This window comes from Arabidopsis lyrata, assembly GCF_000004255.2.
Source record: "Arabidopsis lyrata subsp. lyrata unplaced genomic scaffold ARALYscaffold_5, whole genome shotgun sequence".
In the NCBI taxonomy this organism is placed as follows: Eukaryota; Viridiplantae; Streptophyta; class Magnoliopsida; order Brassicales; family Brassicaceae; genus Arabidopsis; species Arabidopsis lyrata.
In genome coordinates, this window is record NW_003302551.1 from 10,086,445 (window position 1) to 10,108,616 (window position 22,172).

Sequence of the window (22,172 nt, forward strand, 5' to 3'; positions counted from 1 at the left end):
ATACGCACCAACAAGATGATCTTCTTAGAAAAGGTTTTTGATAAAAAGAAAGATGAGTTCTCATAAGAGATTACAAGAGGATATATAGGAGAGAAGAGAATGTAAAGAGACAAGTCTTGAAACAAGCTCCAAGGCTGCCTAGAAAACACAAGAGAAATTAAAATAGAGTTTGAATTTGAAAAATAACCCTTCAACTACTAAGGCCACGAAATTGTCTCATTATTTAGTGGGCTTGGGTCTTGAATCATCAAAATGGATTATATGAAGTGAAAACATAAGCCTCGTTAAAAACCTCCCTTTGGAAAACCCAGTGGGACAAAACCAAAGGCAGGGAAAAAGAGCACTCATGAATCACTTATCCATCTTGATGAGGTCCTTGAGCATGGATCAAAACCAAAGAGGTAGTGACTTGGCTCAAGTCATTTGGTCGGTCCCAAATGTGGTTAAGCATCCCTCCAATGGCTTGGTTGAATAGCTTAGCTCTAGAACGAGTCATTGGACCAGTTGGTGCGATCAAAGCTTCCTCGGCTACAAGCTCCTCCTCGGCTACAAGCTCATCCTCAGCTACAAGCTTAGCTCCTTTAGCTCCTTCCTCAGCTACAAGCTCACGTTCAAGCTCCGGTTCATGCTCCATATCCTTAGTGCTGTCCATGATCATATCAATATACTTATTTGGTATTTGCATAGATAAATATATGTATTTAGCATTAAAACAAAACATATAAATTGAGTCATTGAGACTTCAATTTGTCACCCCACGGAGTTCGCAAAATATAACAAGCCGATTTGCCACTCCTTTAAGACGCCTAAAATGGCGATCGCAAATGAGCGACCAAAATGGAAACGTTGTCATTCGTACGAGTTGGTTCAGATCAACTTACATACTAGCTCATGATTTTGGTTATCATACTTACTACATAAACTGCAAAAGCAACATTGAAATTGAGAAGGGAAGTTATGTTTGATTAAATAAACTATGGTAGCAAGCACCATTTAAGTCCACAATGTCTAGGAAACAACCAGTACTGTGACCAAAGAATACTTAAACTAAAGGGTTTCTTAATAACAGATTTACGACACTTCATATTAAAGATGGGAGCAAGAATCGCAAAGAAAAAAACAACTGATACGGGTATATATGAGTACCACTGGCAATTTAATCGGGATGTGCACTCTAATCAGGAGAAAAATCATTACAATTTAGAAGAAAAAAAACAACCCAAACTGTTGGAAGTAAATGACATTGAGAGTGTTTTGCTTTGCCACAATATCATGGCGGCGTATAGATCATTTACTGTTGCAAAAGTGGCTTCAATTGTGCTTTGAAAAGGTTGGCTAGTGCACCTCTTATGTCCATCTGCAGACAGAAAGCTCATGAAGTTAGATCTACCGATTACATTTATAGACAAAGAAAGTTATGGATGGCTCGAAAGCCCAAAACTAACTCAGAAACAAAATCTAGAACAGAAACAAATTCAAAAACTTGCCTGTTCACAGCAAACGAGCCTTGTGAGCAGAGGGTAGAACTCTCTCATGTGTTTCCTGAATATTGTGTTGTTCATGAAGCACATGCCTTCCAAAACCTGGAACCACAATGACATATGAAAATTATCCTTTCTATCATAGATTTTATAGTCTCAGTGACAAATGTGTAAGCAATTAAGATGTATATTACCTTCACAATCACAGGAGAACGCAGCTCCAGTACCCGATGGACATCCATGTTAGTAGTCTCCCCCAAAGTGGACTGGAGATCAGATGTTTCTTTCAGCACCTGTTCACAGAACGATACCAATTTTTCTTCTGCTGCACCTTCTAGTCTATCTTCCGAGTTAGATGCATCATCTGCAAGCCCAGAAGTTGTCTTTTGCAAGACGTCCAAATATATGGTGGTTCCTTCCAGCTCTTGCCGGAGAAGGTTTAAAGGTGGCCTATTAAAAATAGTTAATAGTTCAAATTCTGAATAAGGAGGATAAAAATATCAATTTATAACTCAGTCCAAAGTCTCCGTCACTAACCTCTCAGCGGGAATGTGATTCATACGTGTTCTGAGATTAGAATATGAATTGTAGGAAGAAGCAAATTCTATGAAAGAGAATAAGATGTCCATAATCGCAATCTTCTGTAGTGTTTTCAAATTACTCCAGTATTTTTGCTGCAGAATTAACATCAAACAAGAAAGATGCAACTGTCAGTTCACAATACTGGGGATCAGGTGTTCAGGAATGAGAGTGTTTGCTTAAGACCATACAACATAGCGAAGCAGAGAAGACATCTAAATACCTGAATGCTGTTGATAGCACCAAGTAGTAGTAATTGTGTGATGCATTTTCCTCTAATAGCTCCCAGAGCTGGACTCTCTTCTTCTCTGCTGTCGGGCTCTGTAGGATCTTCATGCTACAGAAGATAGTAATTCGTTAAATGAATCATATTACTCGGAGAAACAAGAGAACTATGAAAAAAAAAAAGGAATGACCTGTGAAGAGTGTATATTAGTAAGGTATATCAAATGGAAGAAAAGCCAGGGAGTGTGCACATGCAAAATACCTTATATGGAGAGGAAGGTACAGACACTTCTGCAACAGAGCTTTTTGGTTGAGATGTGAGATTCCTGAGGAAGATATTGTCCATGAATCTTTGGCCAAAAGTCTGACTCCGCTGCAAATTCACATCATCCCCATCCTTTTGAGCTCTTCCAGATGACGATGGACGACCTTTAATGAGAAACATAAAGGTTAAAAAACATGGCGTTGTACAAATCCAATTTGTTTTTAGTTTACCAGCGCCAACATGTCCTACTTCACTAACAATTATTTTCCAACACCAGAAGTGAATATTGTAAATTGTTAATGCATAAATCCAAAATTCTACAAAAGTTTAGAGGCAACCTTCCGAGCCATCAGACTTAGGCGGTATCCCAGATTCTACGGAAGCACCATGAGTACCAATCCTTGGAGATGCCTGGGCGGAAACTTTCCCATTATCTTTAATATCGTCCGGATTACGATCAACTCGTGGAGAATCAGAGGCATCGGCCTCTATGTCTCCTGTCAGAACTAGGTTCTTTTTCGGATTGTCAAAACTCAAAGCATTCAACAGCTCCAGCGGTTGAGTTGTGTATGATGCATCTCTGGCAACCGAAAGAAAAAGTTAGATAGCAACATTTGAAGATCAAAGTTTTTGATGAAAGATGGTCACCTTATGCTTTTCAAAAGCATATCCCAGTCTCCCTCACTAAATTGATGGCCTCCAACCTCGATGAGGTGAACCAATGCTCCTAAGGAAATTGACACGACTGTCTGATCTGATTTCTTCGCACAGTCTAGGAGCAAACTTAAAAGTGGAGGCAGCATAAAACATACTTCCTGCTCCAAAGATGAAAATTCGATGGTCAAATTTGCAACACGCAATAATATGTTCCAACGTTGCATGTTAAGAAATTTTTTTGTATGATTTTGTGCAGTAAACATGACAAGCATTGCAATAAGCCTGAAAGTTAATTGAGTAATAATGGACAAGATGAGCACAGAGGGAGCAAATGGAAACAAGTGAATTGAGTACCTTGTAGAACGTATTGAAGAGATTGCAGAGGAGCTGGAGGGAATGAATGCTTGTTTCACGAAATTTTACATCCCCGGAAGATATTAAGCTTTCCTTTCCAGCATGACTCACATGATCAAAAATTGGAAACAAGATGCGATGGAAGATACTCTCCCAGAAAGGTGTGGAGAACTTGTTTCCCCTTTCATTCAGCAAATCAAACAACACCTCCAGAGCACAGTTTCTAACTTCGGGCCTAAAATCAGATGTGAGATCAGACAGACCGGCAAGCATCGGAAACCAGTAATGCTCTGTCACATCAAAAGTTTCATCCTCATTGCTATCAACGGGCTTGAGAACACCACCGGGTATAAGTCCCTGAGAATTATCATATGACAGGCAAATGAGCATGTGTAGTTACAGAGAGAGAGCTCAAAAGGAAATGAGGAAGTTCAAAGACCGCCCAAAAAGCAGATACGAACGGGAAGGAGTGTGGAGCATAGGATTGAAGTTATGATAGAAGAGTAAAACGCTGAATTTTCAAGCTAAATTTAGCTTGAAAACATACCTCTGCAAGCCGATCCTCGCATATTCTGAGAAGGGCAATAGCTTTCAGGCTTATCCGGTCTGAAGCTTTGTTATTGGCAAACCTGATGAGACAATTGACGCAATCCATGAAGCAGTCACCTATCACCTGGTCAAAGTGTTCCAAAATAACTGCAAACAAACGAGTGGTTACACAAACATTTATCGAAACGAAAGAGTGAGAAAATATACTAAAACTAGGATACAAGTGCAAGAGTTTGATGAACTGTTTGTCACCTTGCTCAACATTCTCAAATGATTTTTCAACTATCGATTCAACTTCATCATCTGCAGCTGCTGTAAATATCATAAAAACACTCCTCCATCCTGATTTTATACTTCCAACTTTAGATTTTATCATCTAAAAGAAAAAGATAGATTAGCTGCTGAAAAAATGGCTGCATACTACCGAGTAACAAAAACCAAGGAAACATTAATTTTAGAATATAGAAAAGACCAAGCAAGTAACCTGAACGATGCAGTCAACAATTAGGCTCCTTATGGTCTGGCTTTGAGTATTCCGCATGATAATAACGAACGGTTTAAGAATATCATTTTGGAAAGTGAAATTGGTGAGCTCAGCACGTTCCAAATACTTCATCCCAAGCTGTCTCAGAGAATCTATGGCATACATTGCAATCTTTTCATCATGATGGCTACCAGCAGATACGAAATGTTCGGCAAGGACAGACCATATTCTTGCCCAGACCTGGTATATGTCACAAAACAAACATAAAATGAATAATATATGCATGTATTTTAAGTATTGAAATACATATAAAGCCTAAAATACATAAATCTATCGGGCATTCAATATTACTTTGACGAGGAGTGAGGAAGCAGTTTTATAATAGACACCAAAACTTGTTGCAATGCACACTAGAGATAAGTCAAATTTAGAACAGAATTGACAGCAAAGTTAACAAAGTTCTCCGCTTTACTTCCTCATTGTGTTATTGTTAATGCTATTCATTCTAAATGTATCCATACTTTCAAGTTGCATGAAGTGCGAGGTAGGGTATGTGTTGTGACCGTGCATAAGTTCTCATAGTTAACCATGAATTGAGTAAGGAGAGAAAACTATCAGAAGAGTACCATTCGGATACGAGCTATATTGTAATAACTGATCTCCACTAGCTTCTGCAAGCTGAAAACACGGGCAGGAGACTGTTTCAGTTCTTCAGCTGAAACACCACATAGAGCAGTAAAGAATTCCACAACAGATTCACTGGGCAGCTTGACACTGTTTACAAAAACTTGTTCAGCAGGTCTCCCGGCTAGCTCCTTCAATGATTGAACAACCCCATCCCTGGAGATCTGGTTTGATCCATGCATTACTGTTGCAGCAATCCCAGGAGTAGAAATAATGAATTCAAGCCTAGAAACACATTCTAAAACTGCATTCCAAGTATCTTGAAGGGTCTCAGGTTCCGAGTCACACAAAGCCAGTAATATCCTCAATGCTTCAACATTTTTGCTCCGCATTTCTTTTGGAGCATGCAAGAAAGTGAACCTATGGACATTCAAAGATAAATAGTCAATATGCACTGCACCGCAATGGCACAATATCTTACACAAACTGCCAATACACAATGCAACCTAAAGAACTATTCGACACTCAAACATAAAAGGGAGTGCGAAATTAGTTTTACAAGTTACCTGACAAGCGATGTTAGAAAGGCATATCGCATTGTATCCATTCCAAGAACATAAGCAATATGTATTCCAGCTTTAAATCCCTCCATGCAGAGAAGAATCCTTGGTTTGTTATCACCTACTTCCATTGTAACGGAGAAAGCAGCAAGCAAAGGCCACCCAACAGCTTCCACCATGGGCCTTATAATTTCCACTTGCTCAACAGTATGAAAGACTCCTCGTTTCACTCCATGCTTCCGGAAAATTTCCTGTGTTTTCCTAACAATGTCCTCAGTCTCAGACTTAGCATCAGCTGCTGATATTCTTTTTGGCAAACCCAGATTAAGAATGCTGACAAGACCACCTCTTTCTTCTCCTCCTGGCCTTTGACTGCTGAGCTTCTTCATGGTGTCATCATCTTTTAGTTTAATTTCTTCTTGTACAATAGAATCATAGATCTCTTCCAGAAGTTCAGTTGGAGCACAATCTTCAGGATCATTCGTGGCATTCATACGTGTGAAATCCGATTTCGACATCTTAGGCCAAACCATTGGATTATGTGCATCTGTATTTAACATGATAACTGCATAGGCTAGAACATAGGCAGTATCTGCATTCTTGAAAAGACCCGGATTGTCTGCGCAATATCTACTCAAAGGCAACAGTGGAACAGAAAATGTTAGTTATTAACTGGAAAATGGATAAGATAACCAAGTATAGGTTTTCCATTCGACTAATCCACAAATAACTACCAAGCTTAATATTTGTGCTAGATTCAGAAAATGATCTAAGTGAATAATACATGGTGTCCTTACCTCTCAGCAAACTTTTCCATAATGCGATCAATTTTTTGGGCCTCTCCTGGAAGTCTAAAACCTTTGAGAAATTCACGAATAGCCGAATGAAACTTCATTTCCGAAAATATCATTGAATCAACATATGCGTGCATGACAGCAAGAGGAAACTCCTCGTGTTGGCCCAGATAATCGCCAATCATAACCTATATGAAAGAACAGTTATATCCCACCTATAAATACTGAAAATAACCATGCATTGTTCTACTATTCCACCTTGCTCAGATTCGAAGTACTTCTCAGAAACTGTGCAACTGAAGCAGGATTCCTTTCGACCAACTTGTTGGCAATTAGATATTCGACACCCTTCACTGAATTCCTGTTGAACTGCAAAAATAATTATCCATGCATTAGTATGTCACTACTACCAGTAACAAGCAGCAGGATATCGAACAAAAACCTCGGAGATGGCAGCCTCCATTGTGGATTTATGAGCTTTAGCCTTCTCAAAGTTGCTTGGGACATCTTCCCTGCTTTTGGTTTCAATTGGCTCTCCAGCAGAAGCAGAGTCCTCGTTTGCATTTCGTGTACTATTTTCTGCCTCTCTCCTTATTTTCTCCCAATCAACTAGTGATTTAAGAACGTTGACGAGGCACTAGAAAATTTAAGAAAAAAAGGTTCCTCCAATTTCTTATTGAATAATTTCATAAGGATTTAGATAAAATAATACATAGCAATTTCAGAAGTTTATTTTCTGGATGCAGGTAAAGTAAACGTGATATGACGCCTACCTGAAGGGATGAACCTTTAACTGAAGCTGTCTGCGCAGCCATGGCAGGATTTGGATCAGCAATCTGAGACCCTTGAGCAATTTTAGACAAAGTTGTTACCTAAAATAAAATTAAAAAAAAGACGTAATGTGAGTGATAACTATCAGTCACATTGCTGAAGTACAGTAATTATATAAAAGAATGGAAAATGGAGCACACCATGCGCTCAAACAAGTTTGGGGCCTCTAGATCACAATCATAGTTTACATACACATCAACAAGCATCTGCGGATCTTTGCAGACTTTCTCAAGCATCCTGCATAATAAAAAAAAAAAAAAAAAGTATCGATGAAATTCACAGCAAATAGTAGTAGACTCACTTGCCTAAGAGATGTATTCAAAACAAAATACATCTGGACGAGCAGAATAATATTGTACCTAAGAACACCCATCTTTTGGTCATTGGGACACTCAGAGCTATCTAATGATCTTAAGATGATGATGGGGAAAAAGATACCAATTTCACCCTGAAAGTGAGATTTAGGATCAGAAAAATATGGTGAAAGGTAACAATCCCCACAATAAAAGGAATTTCTAAACTGGAGACAGCCAGACAGCACATGCTTACTTTTAAACTGTCTCTGAACCGCAGTAAAAGCACGGAAAAGATACCAGATGCATACTGCCAGAACATAAATTCTTGTCAGATACAACTATCTAATAGAACTTCAAGAGATCTATATGAAATGGAGAATCAAACCTGAAATATGACAGAAGACTGAGATACTGAAGCCCGTAACAATGCATATGAGAGGTAGGCTTTCACTGAATCTATAAAGTGAAAGTTCTTTGTAAACGAATGACTAACTCCTTCTAACATACCCTGCATATTGCAAACATATTTTTTGCAGAAAAATGGTCAAACTCAGCCAACAGAAAGGACCTTCAGAGAAGATGCAACATAAATAACAATCTAATGTCAACAATCTGAAACTTAGGATAAGCAAAGAGGTATATATGGACCTTTCACAACATTAAAGTTCTGAGAAATGCACAGAAACTGTATCGGTGTAAATCCAACTTAGAGCAAAGCGTACCTCAAACATTTAGGCAGGAAGCAGTTAACAGTCACAACAACTATGTATACACACCTCTATTTGACTTCATAATAAAAATAATTAATATATGATGTGCAATAGGAAATTTCAGTGTCATGTAAGCCTTTGCTACAAATTTATAAGATAATTAACTACGTTTACCTGAAGAAGCTCAAGAGACAATATACGGGTCTTGGTTGTGACTTCATCACTATCTTCTTTCATACCCATCTGATACAGAACTTAAAAAATTTGTCATAGAAGCACCACAAATAGCTAGTCAAGGATAGAGAGATGGAATCATCAAAAAAAGCCAACCTTGCAAAGGGTACGGAAAACAAGCAATGCATCACGCTGTCCAATACTCATGCTCTCTAGCTCGATGCCCCTATGGAATTAAAATGAGTTGAATAGAAAGTCAAGACTCTTGCAAAGAAAAAACCAGTCTAACTCATTATCTGCTAATCAAAACAGGTAAATATGAGCATGTGTGTATGTACAGCCACATACAAGTTTATACCTATGATACAGGCGTGTGCGTGCACACATACTCAAAACACATAAGCATAAATAGGCAAAAAGACATACTGGTACATAGATCAGTAAAGCAAAAACTTAAAACTCGGAAATTGAGCAGAGTGGTATGACTATACCGTTTTATCTTCTTGCCATCTTCAAGATGCACAGCTTTGTCAAGGGCAGCTTCTAAACCCTGATCGTAGAATTAAGAATTTCATTGTCCGCAAAACCACAACTTTTGAACCACAGTAGACAAGAGTCATCTATCTACCAGGAAAAAAAACGAAGAAACTATTCTAGAGAACTTTTCCAGTCTCACTATTTAAATTTCAGATAGGAAACTCTATAGAGCTTATGGGACGCATACGTGTTACAAAAAAAAAATCTAGTGGGCATTCGAAGACAAGTGACTGAAAAATATCTCTACGTATCCAGAAGCAACAATGGGGATATGCCAGAAGTATAGAGAGAAATAACTCTACAAAAAAAATATACAATCTTTTCTTCTATGGCATTTATAACTTTTTTCCATAATCCTTTCAGCACTTCTCTTTTAAAGAATACATCTCTAATCCAGTCACGGCAATGGAGAAAAGTTTAAGATATAAGTTGAAGACCAACCTTAATATCAGCACCGCCCACAAGGGTATGCAGCTCTTCAACAGAAGCAAGAGTTGTGTCTTTTGCCTGAGTGAGTGCATCTCCTAAGGTCATTTCTTTCTCATTTTCGTCAGCTGCAGTTATTTCTTCATTTTTAGGGCTTGAACTGTCGCCTGAAACATGTTCTTCCTGAGACACTGTGGATGGTGCGGAAACCTAGATATACATTCAATTGTGAGCGCCTCCATTCAACATTTACTTTGTTTTTATGCATTCAAATTCGATAAAGCATGCAACATTGAGAAAAATAAAATTCCTTACAATGTCAGTCTCCATTCTCCTGAATACAATGCTTATCATCTGAGTCAGCATTGCTTTAGAAGTTGCTTGGTTAATTGGGCTCTTGCTACATGGAAATTCTGCAATTAGTGCTTCCACCTAAAGTGATGAAAAAATTAGATAAAAGGAGAGAAAACACACCTGTTTAGAGCAATGTTATAGCAAACTCGAATAACACCCAGCAATGGCTCCCCATGCACTGCGATAAAAACAGATTAAAATAATTTAATTTGATATTGCAAGCACAATAAATAGAGAAACCAGGTTCAGCCCTCTAAAAGTAACAAAACATAGCTTTCTACATCAGAGGCATACCTTTGAACTTTCCTGAAGCAACAGCTGTAAGAAGAACCTTCAGAACTTGGAGTACAGTGCTGTACAAAATTTTCAGCTTTAAGAATTGGTATAACCAATCTCAAGAAGATTTTGAAACGCGAAGGTACATACCTGTCTGGTGATGAATTATCAACACAGCTGCAAACCATGTTCAGAATGTCGGTGAAAGGTGCAGAATTTTTTCCACCATCCAACCCCGGATCCCCCTCCAAATGATCATAGGCAATGAGTTTCTGCTTGCAACAAAAAAAGAATTAACAACATAGACAGAACATCAATAGAATGACACGAGATACATTACATAAGTATATAGTTACAGGAATCTCAAACCAAAAAAACTTTAATGGAGCAAACGACCAGGGATACTCAAAGCAATTACAAAAAAATAAAAAAAATACATACATGAAGACAATCCAAAGCAGCATCAAATATTTTTAAGTTCTTTGTCTCAAATGCAAGGCGTAGAGGTTTCAGAACAAGCTCCACTTCCGCTCCCCCTAATGTGTGTCCAGCATTTGCTAAGGAAACGTTTATAGTCTCACTTTTTAACTGGCTAGCCTGCTCGGCCACTTCAGCACTTGGGACTTTTTTCGACTCATCTGCTTCTCCCCCAGTTTTTTCACCTCCAACTTCAGCTTGTGAACTGAAGTTAAATATAATTAAGTGTTAGTGTAGACGAAATACACTATTGAACATATTTCTCACATGCATAAGGCAGGACAACAGACAGAACAGGCCATCTTTCCATATAAATTACAAAACCCTTCAAGAGATGGTAAAATAAAAAAGAACCAAAAAAAACAAGGAAGGCTCAAACTCTTACAGAAAACTAAAATGTGACAAATAAGATTTGGCAAAGAGTTTTCATGATATCAAGTGTGACTAGTAGCTACCATGGTTAAAAGGTGAATAAGATAAACGTCACCAGACGACTACCTATAGTAAAATTAAATTTCAAATAACTATCAATTTATCGAGAAAACTCAATCCTACAAATAGCAGAAAATGGAATAATGGTTTGGTCATTACCTCTCATCTACGCTCGAGGATGCAGCCTGCGTAACAACCTTCGAACCATCTATAAACAATCACAAATCAAAGCCAAACTAGTTAGCAAAAGAAAAAATTGTCACCACCATATCTTTTCTATCATATGAAAACAATTTTGACCAAGGCCAAACTAGAGCCAAAAGTAAATTAGAAGACAAAATGTGGAGAGAAGCCATAAAATTCATAGATTTCTGGATAGCACCAGGGGTGAATTTCCTTCATACAACTTCTAATACCACCTCATTGACAAAATCATTGAAAATCCAAGTAGCGCATGCAGCTAAAGCGTATCTAAACTCCAGAAATGAAAAGTTCATACAACGTTCGTAAAAATGGACCTCACTTCCCTTTAATTTAACGTAGAACTAAGCAGACCGTTCTAAAATCATGTAACCAATCCCTGTCCAGAACTTTCTGTACAATAAATCACAGATTTGATTGGAGCCTAAACGAATTTACGTCTTCCAAAAAGGTTATATTACTCGAACGAACGAATAAGAAGTTAAACTATTCTGATAGATAGCATCTTTGTTCACAGGTCAACATTCAAATATCAGTTACAAACTAAAAACCAGAAGTTGATCTAAGGCCTAAGTGTCCGCGAAACATTGACAACAACTAAAAAAATTCCATAGCCTTAGTTCGCATTATCCTATCACACCATACTAAAGTTCACTAACAAACCAAACACTGGGTATAACCTCAAAAATCTCAGCTTGTGCGACCACATTTAAGTCAAAATACATCTAGCAGATACACACGTAGCTATGATCGTGTTCCAAAGGTTGAAATCTCCCAGGACCAAAAGCAACGATCGAATGATTCGAGCAAAAATGGGAGAAATTGAGATCTAACCTTGATAAGCTTGAATAGCTTTCTGGAGATCAGGATACTTCTTTCCTCCGGACTCCTTAAGCATCGTATCAAATGCTCGAGTCAAAAATCCACCAGCCGCCATCTTTAATCCTTCTTATTCGTCTTCCACTTCTTCGTCTTCCTCTGCTTCAACAGCAAATTTTCTGCACAATACAGCAAGATCGAACGAATTACACAATCGGATCGTTGGAGATACGACGGAATCGAGAGAGAAAGGAGAAATTGCCTTAGCTCTCTGGTTTTTGATTATACCCTTGACCCCCAAGAAGCTCGATCGAAGAGAGATCTGAAGCAACGAAACGAGCCACTAGCTAGATCTAATTTCCCATTTCAAAAACAAAATAAAAAAATTATTACTAACTATTTCAATAATCGCGGTTAAGAAAAGAAAATAATAATGGAGCGATCCGAGTCAATTGAAACCGAGATTATTTTCTAAACTGAATTGAACCGGGATCTTAAGTTTAATCTGCTATGGGTTTTTTATATGTGAGAGTTTTCTTTGATTTGTTTAATATGTACTAGATAAATTACCCGCACTATGTGCGGGATGAAATGACAATTAAAGAAGTGCATTGTAGTTTTAGTTACAAAAATTATTATATTATTATCCGGAATCTAAAATCTGTTAGTGTATTATGAAACATGTTAAAAAAAACGTTTTATATTTCAATCATCGATTTTTCGTATCGGAATTCGTTTTACCCGTAAAATAATTAAAGAAGACAATTTATTTTCTAACGTAACTTAAATAACAAACACATATACATCTTTGTAAAAAAGTTGATGAACATTTAAAAAATTTAGATTGCTCGAAAACTAAGAAGATGTATGTTTGGTAAATTTGAGAGGATGAAGATGATATCAGGGAATATATTTATAGAGAAATATTTTTGTAGGGTTCCGTTTAATTTTTGAAATTTGGATTGCCTTCAAAATTTGAAAAATTAATTTATTGTTGATTTTATGATAGATTTAGTTTTGAGAATTAATTTTATAAATGTAGTTTGGATTTATGAACCTAGAAAAATTTGTACTTACAAAAGTTATAAAAATATATTCTAATATATTAATTTACATGAATTATACGCTTACATGTTTGAGTTGTTAAATATATCTATATATATATATATATATGTTAGTCTGGATTTAAAAATAATTAGAATATCATGGCACATTTGTAACTAATCTAGTAATATATAGACCATTAGTTTGCTCGATTTATGAAATAAAAAATGTCTGTTTGATTTTAAATTTAAAATGTCTTATTGGACGTAGCATGTCTTACATTTTAATATTAGATAATACAGATTTGTTATTTGTTATGCATATATAGAAAAAATGTAACATTTGTTATGTGTTGTAATGTGTTTGCTAATATAGAAATAATAAAGTTTGTCTCGTATATATTGTGTGTTTTTTTTAATTTTTAATTAGAAATTTGTTTTTGATTAGTGGGATATATGGATGTATGAGACGAATGGCAAATTCTGTAAATAGTCTAATAAATCTTGGGTAATTATCTAAATAGAAGCCAAATCATTGTGAGAGCGACACATCAGCGTGACAATCTTGTTAATAACACATGATGGTAAGGTTTTTTTAAAAAAATGTTTCTCTATTAATATATAGGGGATTATATATGTTTAAAATATAGATGGTGTACAAACTATTATTAGTTTATTAGTATAAATTAATCTAAATAAATATTTCTATTATTAATAAGAGATTGTTAAGTTTTCTTTACTTCCAATAAGTAGATTAGGTTATGTTATTTATATATTACGGATTCATGCATCTTACGATTATTAAAATTATTTTCATGTATTATCATTTTATATTATGTTTTATGTAAGATCAAAAAAATTATATTTTGTTTTCCATTAAATATAGCAGAATGTATTGTTTGTAAAATTTAAATACAACTTAATTATAATTGTTATAAAAAGTAATTAGGCTTATATTGGTCAATTTAATAAGCCAAAGATTACAGAATCTGAAACTTCGCTAAAGGTGATAATGTTGGATACAAATTCAAAAAGATTGATGTTTGTTTTACATTTTGTTTCTTAAATAATGTAAAGGTTACCAAAACCACCGGTCAAAAACCGATAAGAAATAAGTTATATGAATCATAATTTCAAAAGAATCTTGCATGGGTTTAGATCACTTAGTTTCTAGACATACAAATAAGAAACACATACTAACAAAAGAAATGGAAAATGAGATTGAACACCAAACAGTCTCACTTTCCTAGTTCCACCACGAGAAGTCACATGTTCCATCAAATATGTTCACCTCAACCTAAGTGTTACTCATCTTGACTGTTTTCTTGTAATCTTTGATTTGAAGCTCCTATAAAACCGTTGGTGATAAACCCATAATTTTTGACCGGGTCATAACAAAATAGAAATGAAAAAATTTAACCAAAAATATCAAACTAGGAATCAAACTCGGGTAAAGAAGGTCATTTGACACAAAATTGCCAAATCGGCGGTTGTTTCTTTATCCATTTTTACAAGAGGGTCATTTGACACAAAATTGCCAAATCGGCTATTGTTTCTTTATGCATTCTTACAAGAAAAAGCTTATATCATTATTTTACCAAGTGAGTTGACTTCCCTCTCTTCTTAGTGGGTCCGTCCTTAAAAAAAGTACACCAAACCTCGAGGCTGGAGCTCTGATACCACTTGTGGAGTTAAATGTAAGTATGCTTGCTTGCAAAATAAACAACACAATTTTGATAACCGATTACAAGGCCTCTAACTTCTACGTCTCGAGGAAGACCTCTTGAAACACCACTAACTAGTGATTTTGTTTTGGTTTTACAGATTCTGCACAAGAAGAACAAGAATCAAAAGATACAATAAGTAGGAAGAAGAAGAAAGCTTGAAGTTTCTCTCTTCCGAGAAGTCTCCTTTATGAGTCTTGTTTCACCTGCTATCATTTTTTCTTATCTTTTGTAGATATGTAGAAATGTAGCATATAGGCCAATGCACTTTGTTTTACTTTTCTATGTCATTTTCGCCAGGACGATAAAAGCCCATTATGTCAAACCTAATCAACAAGAGAAGAGCAGTTACTTCGTTGTAAGTAGGCCTGGGCAAAAAACCCGGACCCGATACCCGAACCGATACCCGGACCGAAAAAATCGGGTTGGAGCGGGTTAGGGTATTAGAAAATTACCTCATTGGGTAGAGTATTGGATTACCCGTGGGTATCGGGTCGGGTCGGGGATTACCCGTTACCCATTTAGGGTACCCACAAACCCGAAGAAATACATGTATATAGATAATTAGATATATAGTCTTATATAGTTATATACTTATATGTATGTCCTAGGTTTTAGGTTTTGTGACTTTTGACGTTTGAGTTTATATATGTATATAGATAATTAGATATATAGTCTTATATAGTTATATACTTATATATATACTTATATATATGCAATACACATATGTTTATATATGTATATAGATAATTAGAATCTATTCTTAACACTTAAGAGTGAAATAGTCATCTTTGTTATTTTGGATTGGATTTTGTATTTAAATGTCATGTTTGATGTTCTATTCTCTTTATTTGATCATTTGAGTATGTAAAGTGATTTTAAACTTTGGGTATTACCCAAACCGACCCGAACCCGACAATACCCGAACCGGACCGGAACCGAAACCATAGGAATACCCGAATGGACCATAAATTCATTACCCATTCAACCCGAACCCGAACGGGTTTTACCCGAACCCGAACGGGTTACCCATATGCCCATGCCTAGTTGTAAGCTTGGTTTGGTCGAAGAAAGATGTGGCCGAAACTCTATTGGCCAGCGACACTAGGGTTTCGTGTGAAGGAGAAAGAAAAAAATGAAAAAAAATCACGTTAAATAGTTATGTAACACTCGTTAACGAGCTTATTAAGTCGTGAGTTCAAATTTATTAACAATCAAAAATGAAATATTTTTAAACCAAATATATTTATCTCAAGTTTTCAAAAAAAAACATGGGTATTAAAAGGTTAAATAAAAAAATGATGGGTTATTCGGGAATTTTCCATAAAAAATGTGAAAGAAAAATAATCAACTTTAGACACATATCTGAAAAAGAGAATTAATACACACTGGAATGTAACATTTGTATATACAATCAAATCAAATTGGTTCGTTTTCGTATAATTGAGATCAATCATTCTTATATTTCCTATTCTACTCCTCCAACATACAATTCTCATCAGAAAAAATAAAATCAAATTTTTTTATAGTAAAAAGAAAAAAGTTCAGGGAAGAAGATCGTCGCCGAAGAGGTAAAGAAGTCGTTCAACGGCCCAGCTAGGTTGATTAACGGTGGAGCAATCAGAGAACGACGGAAGCAACGGTGTTCGACATAGCGGACAAGTACGGTGGTTATCCTCATCGCCACCGCGACATTCATATTCTAGCCACCGGTCAATACAATCACGATGAAAAACATGGTTACAATTCCTAAGCTCTCTGATTTCGTCGTCGTCTTCAAGATCTCCTAGACACACGGCGCACGTGTCGTTTATTGTCGCGGGAGATCTCTCCACCGCGTCGCGGAACGCCGTTACAGCGAGGCTTTCTTTGATTGTTTGTGATGAAATCAAAGGAGTAGAGGAGGATTGAGATGATGATGATGATGATGATCTGGAGCGGTAACGGAGGCTCCAGGCGAAAATCCATCGTAAAACGGCGATGATAACCGCCGTTTTGTAGAGAACGTGGCTGATGATGACACTAGTGTCTTCGATGAAGAAAGTCATTGTGAAAACTTGGAGCAAGAGAGAGAGAGAGTGAGAAGAGGAAGAGGGAGGAAGAGAGGTTAGAATCATGTGTCTTTATAAAGGAAAATTAAAGGTGGTGAGGGTTCGGTTTTTCATTAGTGAGTGGCTTCTTTTTCAAAACAATGTTTTTTTTTAACTTTTTTTTTTAATCATTTTTTGCAAAAGAATTATATCATTTTTTACAATTGTTTTTTTCATTACAAACTTTCGGTGTCAAATTTTCTGTTATGCTTATCTGTATCCACATATTTTAATCTATAGAATAAAGACTCTGCAAGTCTGCATAGAGAATTTGTTTTTATATTCAGCTGTAAATGTTGGAAAACTGAATCAGTCAAATTTAATTTGCTTTTTATCCATAAAATAAATAGTATAGTTAGAAAATTCAAAGCGTGCAAACTGTTAATTAGTTGAAATTGAGTAAAAGGAGAATGTTAAAGTTTGGATAAGGTTCTGTTATTCAATGTAATGAAACTTTGTTACGTACATAGTCTCTTTTATATTGAGAGGATCTCGGTTTCTATACATTGTACTGATTTTATATAACTAGGCTGTTTCTATCGTACTCTATTTACATTCATATATATCAAATGTAAAGTCGAAAAATGACCTTATCCGACCGAAAAGAGTTACTAGTTGGATTTCGGTTTCTTTCGAAATTCTGTTTGGTTACTTATTAAATTTATTTCGGGTTTAGTTCGGTTTAAAACCGTAATATTCTATTTTTTTGGGGATTTTAAAACCGAATTGGATATGGTTATAAAACCGGTAACCGTAAAACCAAAACTAAACTGTAACCAAACCGATAAACAAAAAAAAAAAAAAAAATCACACCATAAACCGGAATGCCCTTCCCTACATAATTGTATATATGAAGTGGAATATAAAGCCTTGAACACATTTATAAAGTTAAATGTTACCCATAGGATTAATCAAAAAGAGTTTAGGGTGAAGAGATAAGAATCTAAAAATATCTAGGTGAAGACAATTGTGAGCAACTAGAGAGAATGGACTAGAGTGAAATATATGAAAAAAGAACAGGAGAAGGTGACGTTGGGTTAGTGGCGTTCGTGTCACAGTCTGTGCTAGTCTGGCTTGCAATATTTGCTTGCATGAGAGATTGAGAGAGACGGTGAGGAATAAAAGACGATCATGATCGTTTCTTTTTCTCTTCCTTTTACCAAACCACCCAAAAAGAGAAACATATATAAAAAGAAAATACATTTTGACGTAACATATTTTAGTATCATTATCGTTGGTTATCTTTGAGGAGCAATTGGTCACATAAGCCTTTAAATATGTTAGTCCATTTGTGGCTTATTGCCTTAACGATTACGCCTTGTTTTGTTTACATATATATTAATGTACTTTTGATGTTCTCTGTAAGGGATTAGCTTTTTTTTTTTTTTTTTTTTTTTTTTTTTTTTTTTTTTGTAAGGGATTAGCTTTTATGTAAGAAATATACTTTATAGTCTTTTATTATCACAATCTCGGGAAAACGGCCTATTTCCACACGAGAAGTATCGCATCACAACAGATAGAGCTCATACTTTGATCCCGGTCTAGCTATCCATGAAATGGAAGTTCTATTCCTATTTCTCTCCGAATTGCAAATCTTTAATCTAATTGTCCACATACCTTGATTTGATCGGTTTGCAAACTGAACCGATAGAAAACCACCTACACCTGATACTAAACCGAAACTAAATCCGACCCGACTTAAAACCAGACCCAATTCGCACAATTTCTTTTTTTTTTTGGCTTCAGCTTTCTTCTTCACATTGGCCAAATACTTGAAAATATCTACCTATTATCTTCTTCACATTTCATCATCACATAGCTTCTCCCCGAGATTTGTCATCACATGTCGAAGCTCTGGTGCAGATATGAAACCATTATGGACGTCTTTATCAAACACCCTAAAAACACTCTTCTTCTTAATCACTCATCTTCTTCTTCTTCAAATTTCAAATTTCAAATACTTGACATTTGATCTCCGTCTCTTCTCTCATCATCATTGCTTGAACACATCCTTCAAAACCTGAAACCAACCAAATCTTTAATAAACAACAACAAATCCCCAAAATCTAACACCTCTCATAAAATTCTCAATCCATCTAGTTCTCAAACTCTATTTCCTAAAATTTCAATCCGAAATTTGTATCTGATATTTGTAATTCACAACCACGATAATTGGGGAAACGGGTTAAAAATTATCACAAGGCCTCGCGAATCGATCAAGACAACCCGACATGAGGAATCAAAGATGAATCTCCATTGTGAGAATTTGATCTTCTCAACTTTGACCTGAACACTCAAGCAAATCCCCATGATTGATTAGTTTCATAGAGAGACCCAAATTAATTAGTACGACTTCAATCAGATGTTTGTGGAAGGAGATCGTTTTTCATGGCGATTCTAGCAATCATTCATCTCGGCGTCATGTACGTTGGTCCCGTTTTGAAGCAGAGATTTTCATTTAAATGTGTGAATCAATCACACTAAATCCGATTACATCTGCAAATTCTCTACAAAATCAAAGTCTGAATCTTTTTTTTTTTTCAAAGTCTGAATCTAAAATTCATTCACAAATGACAAATCAATTGATCCGTAGCAAGAAAAAAATTGGGTGAAGAAGAAGTTGGGTCGGGGTTGGAATTGGGTCTGGGTCAGTTGTTATCTGGTATAAATCCGGTTTAGTATCATATGTAGGTGGTTAACGTTTGTTTGATATATAGTAAACCCACCAAAACCAAAGACTATGGGTTTTTAGATCTCGAATTATTTAATCGGGGACATTTAGCTATGGAACTTTCAATTCGGGGAGAAATAGGAATAGAATTTCCATTTCATGGATATATAGACCGGGATCAAAGTATGGGCTCTATCTGTTGTGATGCGATACTTCTCGTGGGGAAATAGGCCGTTTTCCCCACAATCTCACATTCTTGGAAAAACGGTCTATTTCCCCACGAGAACTATGCTTATCACGCCAGATAGAACCCATTCTTTGACCTCGGTGTATATGTCCATGAAACGAAAGTTAAATACTTATTTCCCCCCGAAATAGAAGTTCAATAGATTAATCTCCCCGAATCTGAAAGTTCGAGATCTATAATCCCATAAAACTGGGTTTAATCGGTTTACTGTATATCTTACCAATTGATAAACCAACTAAATCTAATTATAACCAGACTTAACCGTAATTCACCCGTTTACAACCCGACTTCAGTCTAATAACCCCCAAATCGAAAATAAATTGGTTTGACTCTCACTCTCCTAAACCTAAGATTCGTTCAGGATTCATGGGTTTCGAATGTTGAAGATAAAGGAGACGACTTAATCTAAATTTTTGAAATGGATTTGGAATCTTTAAAGATGGTTTTGGTGAGTAGGATTGTAAAGTCAACCCACCTCGTCTTCTCCACGCATCAAAATTAAGTGTGAGGATTATTGTATTTTTTGGATTCAGTTATCGATTTTGGTAACTTTTACGATTGATTTGGGTTTTGCATTAGAGCTTGAAAAATCCAGAAATCTAAGAGAAGATACAGATTATTTCAATTATTTAATTTTGTAGATCAAAAGCATAATTGGAGAAGAAGAGAGGAAGAAGATTTCAATTTCAATTTCAAAAACTTCACCTTCACCAAGTTCTTGACTTTTGAGTGGTTTGCTTGTGTTTTTCAACTGAATGCCCATGTGAATCTTCGATTGAGTATCGACTGATATCAATAACGGAGTCGCTCCGTCTTAGTTGACGAAAATGGGTTTGGTCGAGAAATTTTGAGATTGACGAGGTGTCATTGTCGTTCGTGTGATGGAAATTAGGATTTTTAGAGATCTAAAAGTTTTCATTTCTGCAACAATGGCGAAGTAGCGATCTCGTACAAGTTCATATTTGAAAGATTTCAATTTCAATGGGACAGTCAATTTCAATGTAGCGGAGATTGGGAGAGATTTGTGGGTCGGGTCAATTACATACATGAAATAACGAGTGAAGTAGAAGATATTGGGTCGGGTCAAGCTTTAATTCGGTTAGATAGTGAGTTTAGTGGTTTCGTTTCCGGTTTAGGACCTAAACCGATTAAACCCAAAATTTACGGGGAAATAGATGAAAACTATAGATTCAGAGAGATATAGGTTGCGAAATATTTTTTCGGGGATATCTAGCACGTGGTCATAAATTGGGCTCTATCTGGCGTGATAAGCATACTTTTCATGGGGAAATAGACCGTTTTCCCCACATTCTCACGTGGTCTTCTTACGATTTTTCATTACTTATATCTATTATATTTTTAACAAAAAAGCAGAATGATTAAACAATACAAATTTAAAATCGAAATATTTTGTGGTATTTCACGCATAAATTCATTGTTAAGAAAGTATTAAGATATGCTTGATATATGGCATTATATATATATATATGTATATATTGAGTCGAGATGATATTAATGTTTATCAAATACTTTAGGCTTACGTCGCATCTTTCCATTATTATTAAAATAATCTTACGTAGCATCTTCGTTGAGATTTAAATAATTAATAAGACTCCTAACGTAGAGCAATTAATAGCTAATTAAAAAAAAATCAAAATCAATTGTGGTGATAGACATTGATATATATCAACCCATTTATAACACAGTGGTTTTGCTTTTTCGGTTTTACTTTAGAAATTTACGTAAGCCTCACTATTTTTTTAATGGTAAGACTGCAATGATGTATGCAATGAAGAAGTATTAGTAGGATATAAAAAGTAGTATTAGAGAAGGATTTATCTTTTATAATGGATATAAAAAGAAGAATTAGAGAACGATTTAACTTTATAATGATAGTCCTTAATTATGTTTAAGGAAAAAAAATAAGAAACGGGACAAATCCTTTCCACATGCACATGACACATGATGTCGTCTACTAACAAAAATGATGTTTAACTTATAAAAGACAAGGTGGTCCCAATCTGACACATCAATTTCCTAACTATCCTACTCAGATTCCATTACTTCAACTTCCAAATGTCATACCATAATTTTTTTTTATTGTAAATCTAATATATATGAAAAAGGCATATTTGCAAATGTCCAAAATCTTCCATCATTTTGTAACATTGACTTTAGTAGCCTCTTTCATTCCATTGTGATATGTAACCGGTTGAAGCTTTGTCTATGTGACATGCATATATGCATGTCCACAGTCCACCACAAGTCCACAGCCAGTTATTTTATAAAATA

At 35.7% G+C, this 22,172-nt stretch overlaps 2 protein-coding genes across 2 annotated transcripts; both read right to left on the minus strand.

The window, feature by feature from the left end:
* Nucleotides 1-946: 946 nt before the first annotated feature.
* LOC9313341 (brefeldin A-inhibited guanine nucleotide-exchange protein 5) lies at nucleotides 947-12,476 on the minus strand. The gene is made up of 34 exons (XM_021024290.1): nucleotides 12,368-12,476; nucleotides 12,121-12,284; nucleotides 11,245-11,293; nucleotides 10,618-10,858; nucleotides 10,327-10,448; nucleotides 10,195-10,253; nucleotides 10,021-10,078; nucleotides 9,862-9,946; nucleotides 9,562-9,756; nucleotides 9,075-9,133; nucleotides 8,740-8,809; nucleotides 8,584-8,652; nucleotides 8,085-8,207; nucleotides 7,953-8,006; nucleotides 7,763-7,851; nucleotides 7,544-7,640; nucleotides 7,346-7,444; nucleotides 7,015-7,209; nucleotides 6,831-6,941; nucleotides 6,576-6,760; nucleotides 5,785-6,408; nucleotides 5,221-5,638; nucleotides 4,595-4,834; nucleotides 4,363-4,486; nucleotides 4,109-4,257; nucleotides 3,562-3,918; nucleotides 3,199-3,365; nucleotides 2,889-3,130; nucleotides 2,548-2,714; nucleotides 2,284-2,397; nucleotides 2,019-2,155; nucleotides 1,676-1,931; nucleotides 1,488-1,583; nucleotides 947-1,357 (listed from the first exon to the last, which is right to left on the minus strand). The coding sequence occupies exons 2-34, from the start codon at nucleotides 12,221-12,223 to the stop codon at nucleotides 1,292-1,294; spliced, it is 5,220 nt and encodes a 1,739-aa protein (XP_020879949.1). The 5' UTR covers nucleotides 12,224-12,284; nucleotides 12,368-12,476; the 3' UTR covers nucleotides 947-1,291.
* Nucleotides 12,477-16,211: 3,735 nt separating this feature from the next.
* Nucleotides 16,212-17,167, minus strand: LOC9313342 (RING-H2 finger protein ATL58). The gene has a single exon (XM_021024067.1). It carries the CDS (start codon nucleotides 16,987-16,989, stop codon nucleotides 16,417-16,419), a length of 573 nt encoding a protein of 190 aa, XP_020879726.1. The 5' UTR covers nucleotides 16,990-17,167; the 3' UTR covers nucleotides 16,212-16,416.
* Between the last annotated feature and the right edge of the window lie 5,005 nt (nucleotides 17,168-22,172).

What these genes read in the sequence shown, in the direction of transcription:
- LOC9313341 (XM_021024290.1), bottom strand. Translation starts at nt 12,223, where the DNA reads ATGGCGGCTGGTGGATTTTTGACTCGAGCATTTGATACGATGCTTAAG. An exon ending in TGGAGGCTGCCATCTCCGAG is followed by an intron (nt 6,942 to 7,014) that starts GTTTTTGTTCGA and finishes TTATTTTTGCAG; the next exon opens with TTCAACAGGAATTCAGTGAA. An exon ending in AATCACATTCCCGCTGAGAG is followed by an intron (nt 1,932 to 2,018) that starts GTTAGTGACGGA and finishes TATTTTTAATAG; the next exon opens with GCCACCTTTAAACCTTCTCC.
- LOC9313342 (XM_021024067.1), bottom strand. Translation starts at nt 16,989, where the DNA reads ATGATTCTAACCTCTCTTCCTCCCTCTTCCTCTTCTCACTCTCTCTCT.